Source organism: Ochotona curzoniae, unplaced genomic scaffold (genome assembly GCF_017591425.1).
Source record: "Ochotona curzoniae isolate NIBS_2020 unplaced genomic scaffold, NIBS_Ocur_1.0 contig_2855, whole genome shotgun sequence".
In the NCBI taxonomy this organism is placed as follows: Eukaryota; Metazoa; Chordata; class Mammalia; order Lagomorpha; family Ochotonidae; genus Ochotona; species Ochotona curzoniae.
In genome coordinates, this window is record NW_024465615.1 from 1659587 (window position 1) to 1676092 (window position 16506).

Below are 16506 nucleotides of genomic sequence, written 5' to 3' on the forward strand. Positions count from 1 at the left end.
TCCTGCTACTGTATGCCTGGGGAGACAGCAGATCATCTCTCCATATTTGAGTACCTGCCTATCTGGGAGATCCAGGTTGAGTTCTCGGCTTTTGGTTTGGGAATGAACTATTACATAGAATATGTCTCTTCTTTCCTTTTCAAAAATCAAAATAAATTCATAAAATCTTCATTAAAAATCTCTACAAAGACAGTTTAAAAATACACTATTTGTATTTATCCATATATCTACCATTTCTGATGCTTTTCCTTTAGAAAAGACACAACTGATATATTTATTTACTTGAAAAGGCAGAGATAGAAAGAGCGTGTGAGAGAAATAACCTTCTGTCTGCTGCTTCATTGTCTCCAAATGTCTACAATGACTGGAGCTGAGCTAGTGTGAAGCCGGGAGCCAGAAACATCTTCTGGTTCTCCCACAAGGGTACAGGGGCCTAAGGACTTATGTCATTCTCTGCTTTCCCAAGAACTTTAGCAGCGAGTTGGATTGGAAGTGGAACAGCTAGGACATGAACCAAAGCATTTTCCTTTTTTATTTATTGGTACACATTTCTGTCTGGTATCATTTTCTTTCTCTCCCCAACCCTAACCCCTCGTGTGTGTGTGTGTGTGTGTGTGTGTGTGTGTGTGTGTGTGTGTGTGTGTGTGTTACTTTGTCTTTCAAGTATACTCTTTAAAAGTTATGGAGCCTGGGCCAGGCACTATGGCCAAGTGGCTAAAGTCCTCACCTTGAATGTGCCAGGATCCCATATGGACATCAGTTCTAATCCTGGCGATCCCGCTTCCCATCTAGCTTCCTGCTTGTGGCCGAGGAAAGCAATCAAGGACGGCCCAAAACCTTGGGACCCTGCACCCACGTGGGAGACCTGGAAGAAGCTCCATGCTCCTGGCTTCAGAATAGCTCAGCTCCAGCTGTTGTGGCCACTTGGGGAGTGAATCAGTGGACGGAAGATCTTCCTCTCTGTCTCTCCTTTCTGTATATCTGACTTTCCAATAAAAATAAATAAATCTTAAAAACAGAAACAAAAATAAAAATGTTATGTAGCCTTGGCCCAGCTTGGAAGGCTAGTGGCTAAAATCCTTGCCTTACATGCGCTGAGATCCCAAATTGGTGCTGGTTCGTGTCCTGGCTGCCCTACTTCCCAAACACCTCCCTGCTTATGGCCAGGGAAAGCAGTCAAGAATGGCCCATTGCCTTGGAACCCTGCCACCCACATGGGGGACCTGGCTCCTGACTTCAGACTGGTTCAGCTCTTGCTATTGCAGTCTCTTCGGTAGTGAACCAGCAGACAGGAGGACTGTCTCTTCTTCTATCTGTAAATTTGACTTTCCAATAAAGGTTTTTTTAAAAAAATATGGAGCCTATAGTTTTTTAATTTTATTTTTAACATTGTTTACATAGTTGAGAGGAATTATGCCCATGTGGCTTTCTGATTAGGGTGGAGAGGATTAAAGTGCAGAGGGAAATGTATAGGACAGATGTTTCCACTTTTTTTTTCCTGTCTCTGCAGGGGGCAGAGGAGGGACCACTCCTTGTTTTCAAACTATATTAGCAGCTGGGAATGGGTGCATAGTCCTTTGATGATGCCTTTGAAGACCTCAGTGTGCAGAAGAATGTTCCAAGGGTGTTATGGTAGTTTTGATAATTCTGAATCATTGTTGGCTTGGTTTCACCTGGGTTGAGAAGATCTTTCCAAGGTCTATTGGCTGACCAAGTCTGCCTCGGTGTGCATCCACCAACTCGGGCATGTTATAAAGCCTGGCCAGGAGAGTGATCCAACCTGTTCTGCTTTCCATATTCTGACATCCTCCACTGGCCAAGATGAACTGGCTGTCATGTCCCCTCTGTGCATCTGATGCTGATCACTGCATAGGCAGCAACAACTGAGGAGGCCCAGTCCTAACACCTGCACTGCAAGATTAAATGACATATATTGTGATTTTCCCTGTGGCTGGAGATTGAACCCAGCCATCTAGTTGGAATGTCTTCTAAGAAACCTCATCTGGAGTGAGTTCAGACTTGACTGTTTTATGTGCCAACTAATGCGGTGCCAGGTTCTGTCCATTACCTGCTAGAAATTATAAAGTAATGATTGAAATAGGAAATCATTTGGAGAAAGAGCATTGATAAAGAACAACATTTATTTTAAATGTGAACACCATAACCCTAAGTAATTTAGAGATCAGGAACCAAGAAAGGAGAATTAAAAATGAATAGAGCATCTGATAAGGAAAATAGTATTCAGAATTTTAAGGAGCTCAGGAAATTCAACAAGAAAATAAGTAGTCTAGTTAAGAAATGAACAAAGGCTGGGTCCGGCATGATAGCGTAATGGTTAAGGACCTCACTTTGAATGCGCCGGGATACTATATGGTTGCCGGTTCTAATCCTGGCAGCTCCACTTCCCATCCAACTCCCTGCTTGTGGTCTGGGAAAGCAGTCAAGGACGGCCCAAACCTTGGGACCCTGCCCCTGTGTGGGAGACCCAGAAAGAAGTTCCTGGCTCCTGGCTTCAGATCAGCATGGCGCTGGCCATTGCGGCCACTTGGGGAGTGAATCATCAGATGGAGGATCTTCCTCTCTGTCTCTCCTCCTCTCTGTATATCTGCCTTTCCAATAAAATAAATAAATCTTTAAAAAAGAAAAAAGAAATGAACAAAGGAAATGAATTGAAATTTTTCAAAGGAAGAAACATATTGGCCAACAGACATATTAAAAATGCTTAGGATCACTGGCAATCAGGAAAAGGAAAATTAAAACCACGGTGAGGCCTCACTTACCTCTAGTTAGACTGGCTGTTATCCAGAAATAAAAGGATAACAAGTACCGATGAGATTGTAGAGAAAAAATGCTGTAATAACACTGTTGATAGGGAATACCAATTGGTACAACCATTATGGAAAACCAATTCCTCAGAAAGCTGAAATTGACCTACCATATGACCCAGCTATCTCATTTCTGGGAATATATCACCCCAAAAAGGAAGATCAGCATATGAAAGAAAAAGTCTTAATCCCATGTTAATGGCTCAATTCACAATAGCAAAGATATAGAATCAACCTAGATATTCATTAGCTGATGATTATATATATTTATGTATTATATACTAATAATCATTCACTGCTGTTGTGCATGGGAGCCAGGTGTGAGGTATCTCCTAGTGTAGTTATAAGGAGTTTCCCTGACTGTGGTACTGCACCTACTGGTGCCTGGATTAAAGGGCTGGATCTGGAGACAGGCTAGCCTAGCTCACAGCACCTGCCACCAGCATAGCTGTGTCTTGGGGCCAGCATGGTAGGGATTTTGGAGGGTTACCTCAACCAAGCCAGAGAACCTCTGGTGGGCATTAGTCGGGTCTGGTGTCAGGCCTACTGGTGCACATGAGAGTTAAATCTGGTGGAATCCTCGTAAGCATTCAAGGGGTTGCCCTAACTGGGGCCATTGTACCCAATGGTGCATGTGAGAGCCAGGCTGGGAGTGGGCTAGGTGAGGCCAATGCACTAATGTAGTCTAGCAAGAAGAGTGGTATACCCTCTTCCTACTATTGCTTGGACACATATCTTTTGCCCCTGTTCCCCTCCCTGAACCTCTTCATCTTTATCAGAGGCCACATGCATCTGCAATTCCCATTCCTCACCTTTGTAATGAATATTAAAAAACTTGTTTACTATTAGATAAGTAAATTTAATGAAATATTATTCATAAAAAATGACGTCCTGACATTGGAACAGAATGAATGGGACTGGAGATCATCAATGAAATAAGACAGATTGAAAAAGATAAACATAATGTTTTATTTATGGAAGTAAATACAGGTAGAAAATAAAAAATGTGTGGAGGAGAAACAAAAAAGCATCATGTCCTAGAAACTAAGATGCATCTCTCGGAGAATTACAGATATATTAAGTTGAACAAGGGAAGCCTGACAAACAGGAGATAATTTCGTTTAAAAGAAATCTAGGAGCTGACATCATGACATACAGGTCTATGGTACTAACGTTCCATATGGGGGGCTGGTTCGATTCTTGGTTATTCTGCTTCCAATCCAGCTTCCTGCTAATGCATCTTGGAAAGCAACAGAAGATGGCGCAAGTGCTTGGGCTCCCGAATCCTCATAGGAGACATGAAAGAAGCTCCTGGCTTCAGCCTGACCCAGTCCTAGCCGTTGAGGCCATTTGGGAAGTGAATCAATGTATGGAAGAACTTTCTTGTTCTCTGTAACTCTTCCCTCCAAGTAAATAATAAATAAATCTTTTTTAAACAATTAAGAAAAGGAAATCCATTAGCAGGTTTAACATGGTAATAAAAGGAAGTGATTAGGGACTATAGAATGACTGGAAGGATGAATCTTTTTTCTGGGGAAATAGGAATATTCTGTCATTTGAGACATTGTTGTAGGTGTACATAGAATGATTCAAGTCTTTTCAAGCCCAATATGTAATATCTGTGTGTTTTATTGAGTGTTAATTATGTTCTAATTGCATTAAAGGATGGAGTTATAATTAATGTCAAATGATTTGATAGCTGAGGTGAGAACTGAGCTTCCCTTTGGTGGTGCTGGTGAACTTATGAACAGTTGTTTCAGTGACAAAATAGGTATGTGTGTCTGGTGTGGGCTACATAGTGACTTTAAAAAGAGGAGACAAAGACAACAAGTCCAGAACGTCTGTATTGATGTTTTTTCCGAATAGGTGAGCTCAAAATGGAGCAGGTGTATAGGTATATGAGAATTGTCTGTGAACAACTTTTTTGTTTAAGGTAGAAGAAATGACAACATGGCTTTATGCTGATGAGAATGACCCTTCTGAGTGGAGGTTAATGTTTCAAGAAGTTGTTGGGAGAAGATAGTGCGGGTGTAGACTTCTGGAACAGGGAAGCCAGCTTTGGCAGTTGCATGCGCCTTCCTGCTGTTACAACAGGTGTGAAAGTGACTTCACAGATTCAGGTAGCCTATTTGGTTTTTGAGGTGGAGTAGGTAGCTCTCTTTGTGTCATTTCCTTTTTTTCCATCGTGAAAGGAGTGATGTTGGCAGATGAGTTTGGTGGGGGTGGGAAGGTTGGAAGTTCTGGGAAGGTTAGTAGAGGTTTGTGGAGAGGCTGAGATTTACTTGCCTTGGAGAAACACAACAGCTAGCGTATGCTCAGAAGACCCTTCGGGTGGTTCTCAGGACGGGGCGTCTCATGCCTGGATCCCAGACAGCCGCCATGTGCACGTGCTGAGCTGTTTCCCGGGCCTGCTGGGTTCCAGGGGCTGCTTCCTTTGGGGTGAGTAGACCGAGGGGGGAGGCTTCCGGGACTGGGCAGGTCCGGGACCCACCCGCTGCCTTCATGGGTAGGTGAATGGGATTTGGGAGGGGCGCGACCTTGGGCCTGGGTTATTTAAACCTCCAGCAGCCTCCCGGCAGCTGGTGGGTCTCAGGACAGGGCATCCCATGCCTTGGTCCCGGACAGCCGCCATGTGCACATGCTGAGCTGTTTCCCAGACCTGCCAGTGCGCCATTTGGTGCTAGGCTTCGCCTGCTGGCCGCCTGGCCTGGGAACTCTGGGGATTTGGTTCTTTGAGTCGCTGCTTAATTAGCTTCAGGTTGAACCCATTGTGCTTCTTGGACCTGAAACAGGCAGTAACTCTTCCTTTGTAAAACTTGTAATCACTAATAATGCTGAGCACCAAATACCAGTCCATGCAGAAGCTATGGCTTGGGGCTTGTCCTACAAAAGTAGCTCCAACAGCTGGCCAATGTGTCAACTGGTAATGGAACAGAGTATATCAGGCATGACTGAGCAAACCTTAGCCCACAAGTAAAACTAGAGACCAGGAGGGAGCAGAGGTCATGCCGAGCTAGGCTCTTGTACCTACTGGTCTGCATGAGCCAGGGACGCTAAGCCACAGTGTCTAAGGCAGCGTTCGGGACAGGGGAGGGGCTGTGCCAAGCTGAGTCAGAGCATCCATTGGCAGGCAAGTGATCTATGGCTGGGAACAGACCTCGTTGGGGAGCCAAGGGGACAACCCTAGCTGGGCTGAGTTTCCCACCAAGAGGCGCGTGGCCTGGAAGGGGGGCTGGTATCTGGGTATGGAAAACAGTGTAGTCTCCCTTGGCACAAGGGTGGACTGAGATGGATTGAAACGAACCGGGCTGGACCCGATCCCCTGGCTTCTTGGGGACCAGGGAAGATGTGGGATGGACTAGCAAGTATCATCCCTATGAGCTGTGTGAGCATAGGTGGGCTTTATGGACAAACATGGGGGCTGGTAATCAACAGCAAGAAACGATTGGGTCGAAGGCCATCAGAACACAGCCACATTCATGCTATGAAGGAGGTGGGATGAGTTGGGATGGTCATGGACCCACTGGTAAGCGTGAACTGGCATTGGGAGAAGGTTTGATGAGGAGCCTGGCAACTCCCTCATGGAGGGACATAGATCCTGTCAGGTAAGCCAGACCATGATCGGAGGTGAATGGGGTGAATGTAGGGGGTGGGGTATTTAATGGGAGGGGGGGTTATGAATTATGATTGTTAATGTGGGGGGGTTGGAATGGATGGTTTTGAATATGGAAGGAGTGGTATGGTGGGGTAGGTGTGGGGGGAGATGGGTAAATAGGGTTAGGGTTTAAGGGATGGGGGTGTGGGGAGGTGGTGGTGAAGGGATTAGAAGAGGGATGGTATATGTAAAGGATGGGTATGAGATTGTTATGTGTGGTTTATGAAATTTTGGAATGGGTTTGAGTAAATAGGGATGTATTGGGATGAGGGGGGGATTGTCAATGGAGGTTGAGGAATATTATGAATAGGATTTGAATGGATAATGTGGGGGGTAAGGGGTGGGAGATTATTTGTAGTGTGATATTTTGGTTGGAAGTGGGGGGTGAGGTTTAAGGTGGGGTAACGAGAAAATTAATAATGGGTTATGTTTGGTTGGGGATGAGTGAGGGTCTTTGGGTGGGGAATTGCATGGTAAAGTATGGAAGCTGGAGTGTATGGGAAGGGGTGGGGATGTAATGTAGTGATGGGATGTAATATAAGGGTGACAGATGGGGTATAGAGATGTTTTGAGATGGAGGCGGTTTATTACTAATGGGGCTAAAAAATTAATTTGGGCGTGGGTTGGTTGGGGCGCAATGGATATGAGATGATGGGTGGGGTGGCATGGGGAATAGTGGGCTCATCCCTCTTGGGTTACAATGTACAGGAGGTATTAATAACTAAGATATGGGCTGGGTGGTAATGGGGTGTGGGACGATGGTTACTGCTAACACTTACTGGCAAACCAGGTAGGGGTGGGCCTGGTGGGGGTTATTGTGGGTCGCTCCAACTAGGCTGCAGCTCCCACTGGTTTATGTGAGGGCCAAGTATGTGCTGGGCAGAACCAGGCTGGACTGCAACACCCATTGGTTCCAGTAGAAGTTGGGAGTGAAAACAGAACCAACCCAGCAATTGCAACCGCCAGCTGACTGGAGTGATGGACGGTGCCAGGCCCTGTACTTGGTAGCACATACAAAAAGTTTCTTTGGAGATCTTCCTAATCTAAATGCTGGACTCAGAACCCTAACGAAGAAAAGAGAGAAGACAGAACAGATCAACCAACTGTCGCGCCCACGTGTCTTACTGCCCAGCAATAAGACGCAGACGCGAGTGAAGCCTCCTGCGGTAAAATTTATTGTGCACACCAACATGAAGCGGAAAGAGGCTCGGATCCCGGCAGGCTTTCTACTCTTATGTGCTGTCTGGCCCCGCCTCCGCCAATGATAGGTCGGCGTCATGATCACGCAGGGTTCTGGGCGACTGGATTTGTCAGTCCCAGTGTTTACGTGCCTGCCGCGCCGCAGCTCACTGCGCATGCGCTAGGCGCCTGCGCAGTACTGCGAAGGCTACGTGACTCTGCACCAAACACCAAGATGTGGCTTCTCTGGCCGGCGCCATTTTGGGTACGGCATGTAGCCAGTACATACAGATATGGCTGGCAACAACCAACCATCTCAGCTATGATGGACTATGTCAATCAGTGGATTTTTCAAAGACCTCAGAGTGCTTGGAGTGGCAAGACTGACAGCAATTCATAATGGTTGCAATATCAAAACCACTTGAGCAAGAACCTCAGAGCATGCCCTACATCCGGGACCTGGGGAGGGTGGGAAATTGAGTGGGCCTTCTCCCTTAATACCCCCCTTTTAAACATGAAGGTAACAATATGGAAAACATACTAGTATTATCCACTTTCCTATAGCCCTTGAACCTTCTTACCCTAATTAACTATGTAAAGAATGTCAAAATAAAATTTTATTAAAAAAAAAAAAAAGAAGACCCGTCAATATGCAGGGACACCAGCCACCCTTGGTGGCTACCCTTGGTTTCAGGGTTCAATTTTAAAAGGTAGGAAATTGAGTTTCGAAGGGTTAGAATTTTCCCAGGACTCTGATAGTCTTGGAAGACAGTAAAGTTTCACTTAGTGTTTAAGGTAAACATTGAGAGAAAAAAAATCAAGAATATATACAATTTGCTAATGACAGATTGAGTTCAAGGAAGCATAATGTAATTTAAAAAGTGGTGGGAGGCTATGTCAAGGATGGGAGACTGGGGCCAGCGTTATGGTGCTCCCAGTATGCCAGTTGGAAATGCTGGCTTTGCTTACTGTGGTGCCTGTTGAAGTCCCACTTACGATCCAGCTTCCTGCTAATCCATCTGGAGGAGGAGTGGCTGCTGGCCCAAGAGTCTGAACCTGGCTATCCACATGGTAGATCTGGATCAGTTCCTGGCTCTTGGCTTCAGCCTGGTCCAGGCTGAATTGTTGTCATTTGGGGAGTGAATCAGCAAATGATACATGTCTATTTCTCTGCTTCCCCCTGCACCCCCGCTTTTTAAATACGTGGATATTGTTTTGTCTTTTTTTAAAAAAAATAAAATATATATATATATATAACACAGGCTCAGAGGCCTGGAATTTTGACAGTGACTGATGTAGTTAGGGTGAGGTCAGGCTTTTCAGAAAGCTCTTACATAAGCTGTGTGTTGTCTTACATAAGACAAGTGTGTTGAACTTGTCTTAGTGCTTCCAACAGTTTCTCACCATATTTTCATTGCTTCCTTGTCATGGTGTGCAAGCCCTGCAGGGTTTGGCTGTAGTGTTCTTTGTAGCTCTTGTATGCTGCATCTCCTGTCTGGCTCCTTTCCAGCAGCCACCCACTGTTGACTGTATCAATTGTGTTCTTATTTCAGTGCTTTTACCTTGAGTTTTCCCTCTGCCTCTTAGATCTGCTGTTTCTGGGCCCTTTGTATCATTACTATCAGTGGTTAGTCAGGTTCTCTTGCTACCACTGCTTCTGCTCCCATGCCATTCTACTCCCCGGCCCTCCAACCCCCACCCTGCCTGTTCCTTTTCTCAGCACTGTTCATTCACTCCAGTTGTAAAGACAGAGACTTCATTTGGTTCCGTGTTTCCCTGTTACCTATAATTATGCCTAGTGCATAGTATGTGTTAAATAAATATTTGTATAATTATAGATGCCAAACTTCCCTAATGTCTTCCAAAGAGACTGATTTGCAAATAAATTTGTACATACTTTTTAGTGATAGTTATATGAAGTTTTTTCACTATGATCTGGTTTTTGTCCAACCACAAGAAAAAGCCTCAAGCATTAGCATGTAATACAAAGCCATTTTTATAAAAGGTCTTGTTCTGTAATTTATGGTAAAATAAGAGCAGTACTGAAGTTGTTGCAAGCCGCATCTGTATGCACTGGCTACATGCTGTGCCTAAAATGGCGCCGGCCGGAGAAGCCACACCTTCGTGCGTGGTGGAAGTCACGTAGCCTTCGCGGTACTGAGCAGGCGCCTAGCGCATGTGCAGTGAGCTGCGGCGTGGCCGGCACGTGAACACTGGGGACTGACGAATCCAGTCGCCCAGGACCCTGCGTGATCATGACGCCGACCTATCATTGGCGGAGGCGGGGCCAGTCAGCACATAAGAGCAGAAAGCCTGCCGGGGTCGCCCCCTTCCTCTTCCTCATCTTTGTGCGCGCAATAAACTTTACCGCAGAAGACTTCACTCGCGTCTGAGTCTTATTGCGGGACAATAAGACACGTGGGCGCGACATGAAGTCATTGATTAAGAAGTTCTTTAAAGAATAATTTTATAGACTGTTCATAGTTTCATTTTTATAGAGAGAATGTAAAATTCTATGAGAAAAAGAATATTTTGTGTTTTTTTAAGAAAGATTTATTTATTTTTATTGGAAAGGAAGATATACAGAGAGGAGGAGAGACAGAGAGGAAGATCTTCCAACCGATGGCTCACTCTGCAAGCGGCCGCAACGGCTGGAGCTGAGCCAATCCGAAGCCAGGAGCCAGAAGCTCTTCTGGGTCTCCCACACGGGTGCAGGGTCCCAAGGCTTTGGGCCGTCCTCGACTGCTTTCCCAGGCCACAAGCAGGGAGCTGGATGGGAAGTGGGACTGCCAGGATTAGAACCGGCACCCATATGGGATCCCAGGGCGTGCAAGGGAAGGACCTTAACCACTATACTATCATGCCAGGCCCGTGTTTTTATTTTCTAAATTAAATTTGCAGTAGTCATCTTCACTGTATGCTTGCATTTGTGTGGAAAGCAGAACTAAACAGTGGAAGAGTGCAGTCAAGGCAGTGACAGAATCTACTCTGAGATCAGATCCAGTTAGCCATGGCACCTAATATGTACATACAGTGTACTACTCACAATGAATAATGTTATCCTACGGCTTCTCAAAGGTCTCTTAAAGTGTCCAGGCCTATGGTATGGTGCTGTATTAATTCACATTCTCTTTTTATTACAGTTGTCGGACAAGTAACCGCAAGAGCTTAATTGTGACCTCTAGCACATCACCTACACTACCCCGGCCACACTCACCACTTCACGGCCACACAGGTGAGTGCTTGAAGGTTCAGAAAGGTTGAACAGAAGCCTGGCCACAGCTGCCAGATTTCTGTCCTACTTCTCACTTGGTGCAGTTCATTACATTGCGTTGTCAATGCACTTGGCTCACTGCAGTATTCAGAGCTCACGGGTTTGGTTTCTGCAGAATGTGTTCAGTCTGCTTTTGTCTTAAGTTGTATCTTACTTGTTTATTTTGAAGTTATATGTACCATGGGGCCTGATTTTTACCCTGAGTCCACACCCTCTGTTCTGGTTTGTTCTAGGTTGGTAAGACTCTTGCCTTTTTGGGTTTTATGGTTAGGGATCCATTAACCAGCTCTCCCATGGGACTCCTGTTAACTTTCCCCTTGTTAGTTTACAAGACAACAAAAGCAACAATATTTATTTCTCACTGCCTATGACCTCACATACTGGAGTTAAAGCAAGTAACTTCATGAATTCATACTGCTGTGTGTGGACTCCTCCAGGATATGGACAGATTGACTTGCCTCTGGGTGAGGAGTATGTAAACATTGATGGGGACTGCATTGAATAGGGAGCCTCTGCCTGCCAGGGGAGTGAGTTTGAGTTAGCCTTGTGTTTTGGCTTAAATGTGTATTCTTATATCCCAGAGGAGCCAGACCAGGCTTCAGATTTGTTGGAGGGATTGCTGTACTGCTAAGCTGTTCATTGCTACATTGTTTCCAATGGAAGTTCTAAACCTAGGGTTAATGGAAATGGGTCAGGCTTAGGAGCCTAAAAAGCTGTTCCCAGCTTGCTGCCTGGATTTGGTAAGCTGTGTCTACTATTGTCCTAAGCCTGGACCATGTGAATATCAAAGCAGTGAGACAAGGTCAGCGTCAGGCTAACTCAGGCAAAGGTCGGTTGCTCTTTGTCTTCACTCACAGTTTACTGAGGGACAGTCACAGAACATGTGCAGGCACTGGAAAGCATTGAGACTCCCGATTCTGAAACTGACCTTTGCCCTGGGGAAAGAGTTCCTCTTGCACTTAGATTTTCTGAGCTTGGAGGCAAGCTACTCTGTATTTGTGGTCCTTTAACAAGAACCAGTGAACACCTCAATACTGCTCTTACAGTCAAGAGCACAGGAGTCTTGGAATTAACTGAAATAGCATAAACCATCCTAGAACTTACAAAGAACACAGCACACTTCAGATGTGGCCTTTTTGTTGTTGTTATATCGAAATAAATTTAGCATGTCTAGACCTTGTATTTAGTTTCACAACTGTAATGTGAGTATGGGTAAGTATTATGACTGGCTGTCCCTCTCTAGGATGGTTATCTCTCTATGTAGAGTCCTAGCAGTTGGAAATTGGGACTAAGTATTTCCTACTCAAGAGGCTTTGATTGAGAACAACATCTGGGTTTTTCAGCCAGCCTAGGCCAGTGGGCTTTATCTTTAAGTTAGTATATGTAATGTAATGCTGAATTTCTCCAAAATGGTTGCCTTACATCTCTCAGCAAATCAAGGGGCAGGGAATGGATGCAAAAACCCAATCCGTGGCTACAAATTGTGTCTGCTGAGCAATTAAGAAAGGCAGCACTGATGATTTGCCTGAAATCAAACTAATCAGAGTATAGATCACCAGTCTATTAGAAGGGTACCTCAGGGACCTGGCGTGGTAGCCTAGTGGCTAGAGTCCTTGCCTTGGTGCACTGGGATTCCATGTGGGTGCTGGTTCATGTCCCAAATGCAAAAAATTTTAATTCATACACATAAGGGGTCTACAACATTTTCATGAAATGTGTATTATGAGATCAAACTGCATGAATTCAAAATTTCTTTGTGCTGTAACTTATTTATCCATTCATCCCATTTTCTACAAGCTTTTGGAAGCACCCTCAAACATCCCGAAGTTTACATCCAGGGAATATCCCAACACTCTTCAACTTTACTTTTAACTTGTAATTCTACTGAATAATATGCATCCTGCTATGTTTATGCTATGAATTTCAGCTTATCTGAAGCCAGGATCCAGGTGCTTCTTCTGGGTTTCCCACACAGCTGCAGGGGCCCAAGGCTTTGGGCCATTCTCTACTGCTTTCCTAGGCTGTAAACACAGAGCTGGATTGAAAATGGAGCAGCCAGGGCAGAAACTGGCATCTTTATGGGATGCCATGCTTGGAGGTGGGGGGGATTAGCCAGGTGAGCCATCATGCCAGCCCCATTTCTCCTTCACTTTGGGGGGGAAAAATAGGTCTTAAAAAAAAGAAGAAAAACAGGATTACACACAGAGTCAGCAGGGCAGGGAGGCAGGCAGAGATCTTTTGTCTGCTGGTTCACTCCGAAATGTCCACAACAGCTGGAGCTAGCCAGGTCAAAGCCAGCTTCATCCAGGTCTTCCACATAGATTCAGGGACCCATAGATTAGGCCACCTTCCACTGCTTTCCCAGGTGCTTTAGCTGGGAAGTATATCAGAAGCAGAGCAGCTGGGGCTTAAACTGGAGCCCATATGGAATGCTGGCATTGCAGATGGCGGCTTGACTTGTTATATCTCATAATCTAGTCCTTCTCCTTCGCTTTGTTTTATTTTGAGAGAGAGATTTTTGTATTTGGACTAGTTACACAGAGAGAGAGATCTTCCTTCCTCTGGTTTACTCCCTAAGTGGCTGCAACAGCCAGGACTGAACCAGGCTGAAGGCAGGAGCCAGGAGTTTCATTTGGATCTACCACAAATGTGGCAGGGACTAGCCTTTGGGCCATCTTCAGCTGCTTTCCCCCGGCCATTAGCAGACTGCTCAATCAGAAAGGGAGCAGCGAGGACATGAACCATCTCCCATATGAGATGCTGACATTACAGGCAGCAACTTTACCCCCATAGGACAATGCTCATCCCTCTCCTTCATTTTTTTTTTTTTGTAGTTAATTAATTTATTTTTACCAGAAAGTCAGATTACAGAAAGAAGGAGATACAGAGAGAAAGATCTTCCATCTGCTGATCCACTCCCCCAGTGGCTACAATGGCTGGAGCTGACCTGTTCCAGAGCCAGGAGCCTCTCTGAGTCTCCCATGTGGGTGCAGGGTTCCAGGACCTTGGGCCATCCTCTACTGCTTTCCCAGGCCACAAGCAGGGAGCTTGATGAGAAGTGGAGCAGTCAGGATATGACCAGTGTCCATAGGATCCCAGCATATATAAGGCAAAGACTTTAGTCACTAGGCTATTGCACTATTAAAGGATACTTTTATAGGATATAGGATTCCAGGTTAGTTCATCCCCAACATCACTATCGTCTTGCTTATGTGGTTTCTGAAAAGTTACATGTATTCTTGTCTGTGAGTCTTCTTTGGTAAGGTATTGTTTTCCTGTGGCTTCTTTCAAGATTTTTGCTTTAATCTTTGATTTTCTGTACTTGGAATATGACATTCCTACCTGTCATTTCTTTTAGAATTTAACTTGCTTTGTGTTTTCTGAGGTTCTTGGATCTGTGACCTGGTATCTGATGTTAATTTGGAAAATTTGATTTATCATTTCTTCAAATAATTCTTCTGTTCTTTTTTCTCTTCTCCTTTTTATATTTCTATCATGTTTGTGTTACATCTTTTGCAATTGTCCTTAGTTCTTAAATATTCTGTTTTTTTCCTCCCAGTCTTTTTCCATTGGTTTTCAACTCTAGAGTTTTCTAGGATTCATATTATCAAGCTCAGAGATGTCTTTTCCCATTCATATTCAGTATACTAATGAGACCATCAGTGGTTTTCTTCATGCCTGTTAAAATCACTAACATTTCCTTTTAATTCTTTGTTAGACTTTCTGTCTCTTGGGATTGTGTTTTAGCATATCGGGTAAATTCATTGACTGTGACACCAGCATCCCACATGGTTAGCAGTTTGAGATCTGGCTACTCCAGGTCCGATCCAGCTTCCTGTTAATGTTCCTGGGAAAAGCAACCAAGAGTGGGTGTCTGCCATGTAATGAGACACCTGGATGAAATTCCTGGCTCCTGGTTCCTGACTTCAGTGTGACCCAAGTTGGCTATTACATCCATCTGGGGAGTGAACCAGTGAATAAAAGATCTCTTTCCATCTCTCCCTCTATGTATGCTTGTTTTATCTCTTCAGATTGCTTTTTGTCTTTATTATACCTTGTAATTTTTTTTTAACAACAGATGTGAAATACTGGATAACGTAATTGCAGAGACCGACATTGCAGTATAGAGGATTGGGCTGACTCCTGTCACACAGGCATCCCACATGGAAGACCCGGATGAAGCTTCTGGCTTTGGCCTGGTCCAGTCCCATCCTCTGCTGCCATCTGGGGAGTGAACTAGCAGATGAGAGATCTCTTTCTCTATCTCACTGTGTCTCTCCCTCGCTAATTCTGCCTTTTAAATATTAATTTTTTCAACAAAAAGTAACTGAAGTGAGTAGTATAGTGCTAAAGTTTTGAGAGAGGTAAAATACTTTGTCCCTGTGATTAGTTCTCAGTCTTTTGGTAAACCCATGTCCCTGGGCTACACTTACCAGTGCTTCTTGGTTTTATTCACACACCTTAGGTGAGATAGAATGACTGTAGGAGGCTGGAGTTGAATGTTTGCTAATAGTTTCTCTTGTGGGCAGGACTTGTTGAGGAGAACAGCGCACTCTGATGTTTCACTTAAAAAGGAAAGAAAATAAAAAAGATTATTTCCCCTTCCTCCTATTGACATCACGGTTACATTCACTTTCCCCAGTATTTGCCATGAGGACATGGTAGAGCTATTGTGAATAAAACTCAACAAAAAGGTTGGGTTTTTTGTTGCCTGTGGTTATCATGTATGCCTGTGCTCCTAGGGTTTAAACCTGCAGTGCACCCTGAGCCTCTGGCCATGCAACAATTCTGATTTCTCTGCTCCAGTTGTGTTTCCTATGGAGCCGTCTGTGAGTTTCTGCAGATTGTGGTTTTATTTCTACCTATCTGTCCTACTTTGGAAGTTGTGGTTTGTCTTACAACCTCACTTCACTAGTGGGTTGAGGATATGATGATGTTTCATTCAGCTTTTTACTTGTTGTTAAGACAGAGTAGTAACTCTACCAAGCTAGAAACTGAAAGTTAGTTAGCTTATTTGTATTACACATATTCCATTGTGTAACTGCCACACTTTATGTGTTTGCTTTCTTATTGATTAACTTTGCATCAGTCTGGATCTAATCAAGAGATAGACCAAGCCAGACAATAATTAAAATAACATTTATTTGTTTATCTTTGTATCTACATTAATCAAAATTTTAATTATATCAAAAAATTAACTTCAGTTCATTTTTAAAATTCAGGCCTTCATTGAAAGTAGTGCCTTGACAGTTTCCAGAACATTAATTGAAACATCTGTTTGATGACTGCTGCAGGATGCTGTGTAAGACTTCACTCCTTGTAATTTTGGATTTTTTGGACATCATGTTATGTTTTCCATCACCCATAAGGATGATGAGTTCACATTTCATCCTGAAAAAATTATGCTAGGTCTCAGGATGCTCTGGCACTTATTATTGTAAACAAATGGAGCTTATAATAAAAAAGGATGTTAACCCTGGAAACAGAAAGTAACATTGCCATGGAAGGAAACCCCAGAGGGCGCCAAAGAGCACATGGAGCATTCTGGAGGCAACACAGACTTGGAAAGACTG

At 44.2% G+C, this 16506-nt stretch overlaps 1 protein-coding gene across 3 annotated transcripts in view; it reads left to right on the forward strand.

The window, feature by feature from the left end:
- Positions 1–16506, forward strand: part of MAST2 (microtubule associated serine/threonine kinase 2) — a 170964-nt gene that overhangs the window by 108721 nt on the left and 45737 nt on the right. For all 3 annotated transcript variants that reach the window (XM_040977770.1, XM_040977771.1, XM_040977769.1), the window contains one exon: positions 10803–10894. In XM_040977770.1, the coding sequence (XP_040833704.1) occupies positions 10803–10894 (92 nt within the window). The remainder of the gene's footprint in view (positions 1–10802; positions 10895–16506) is intronic.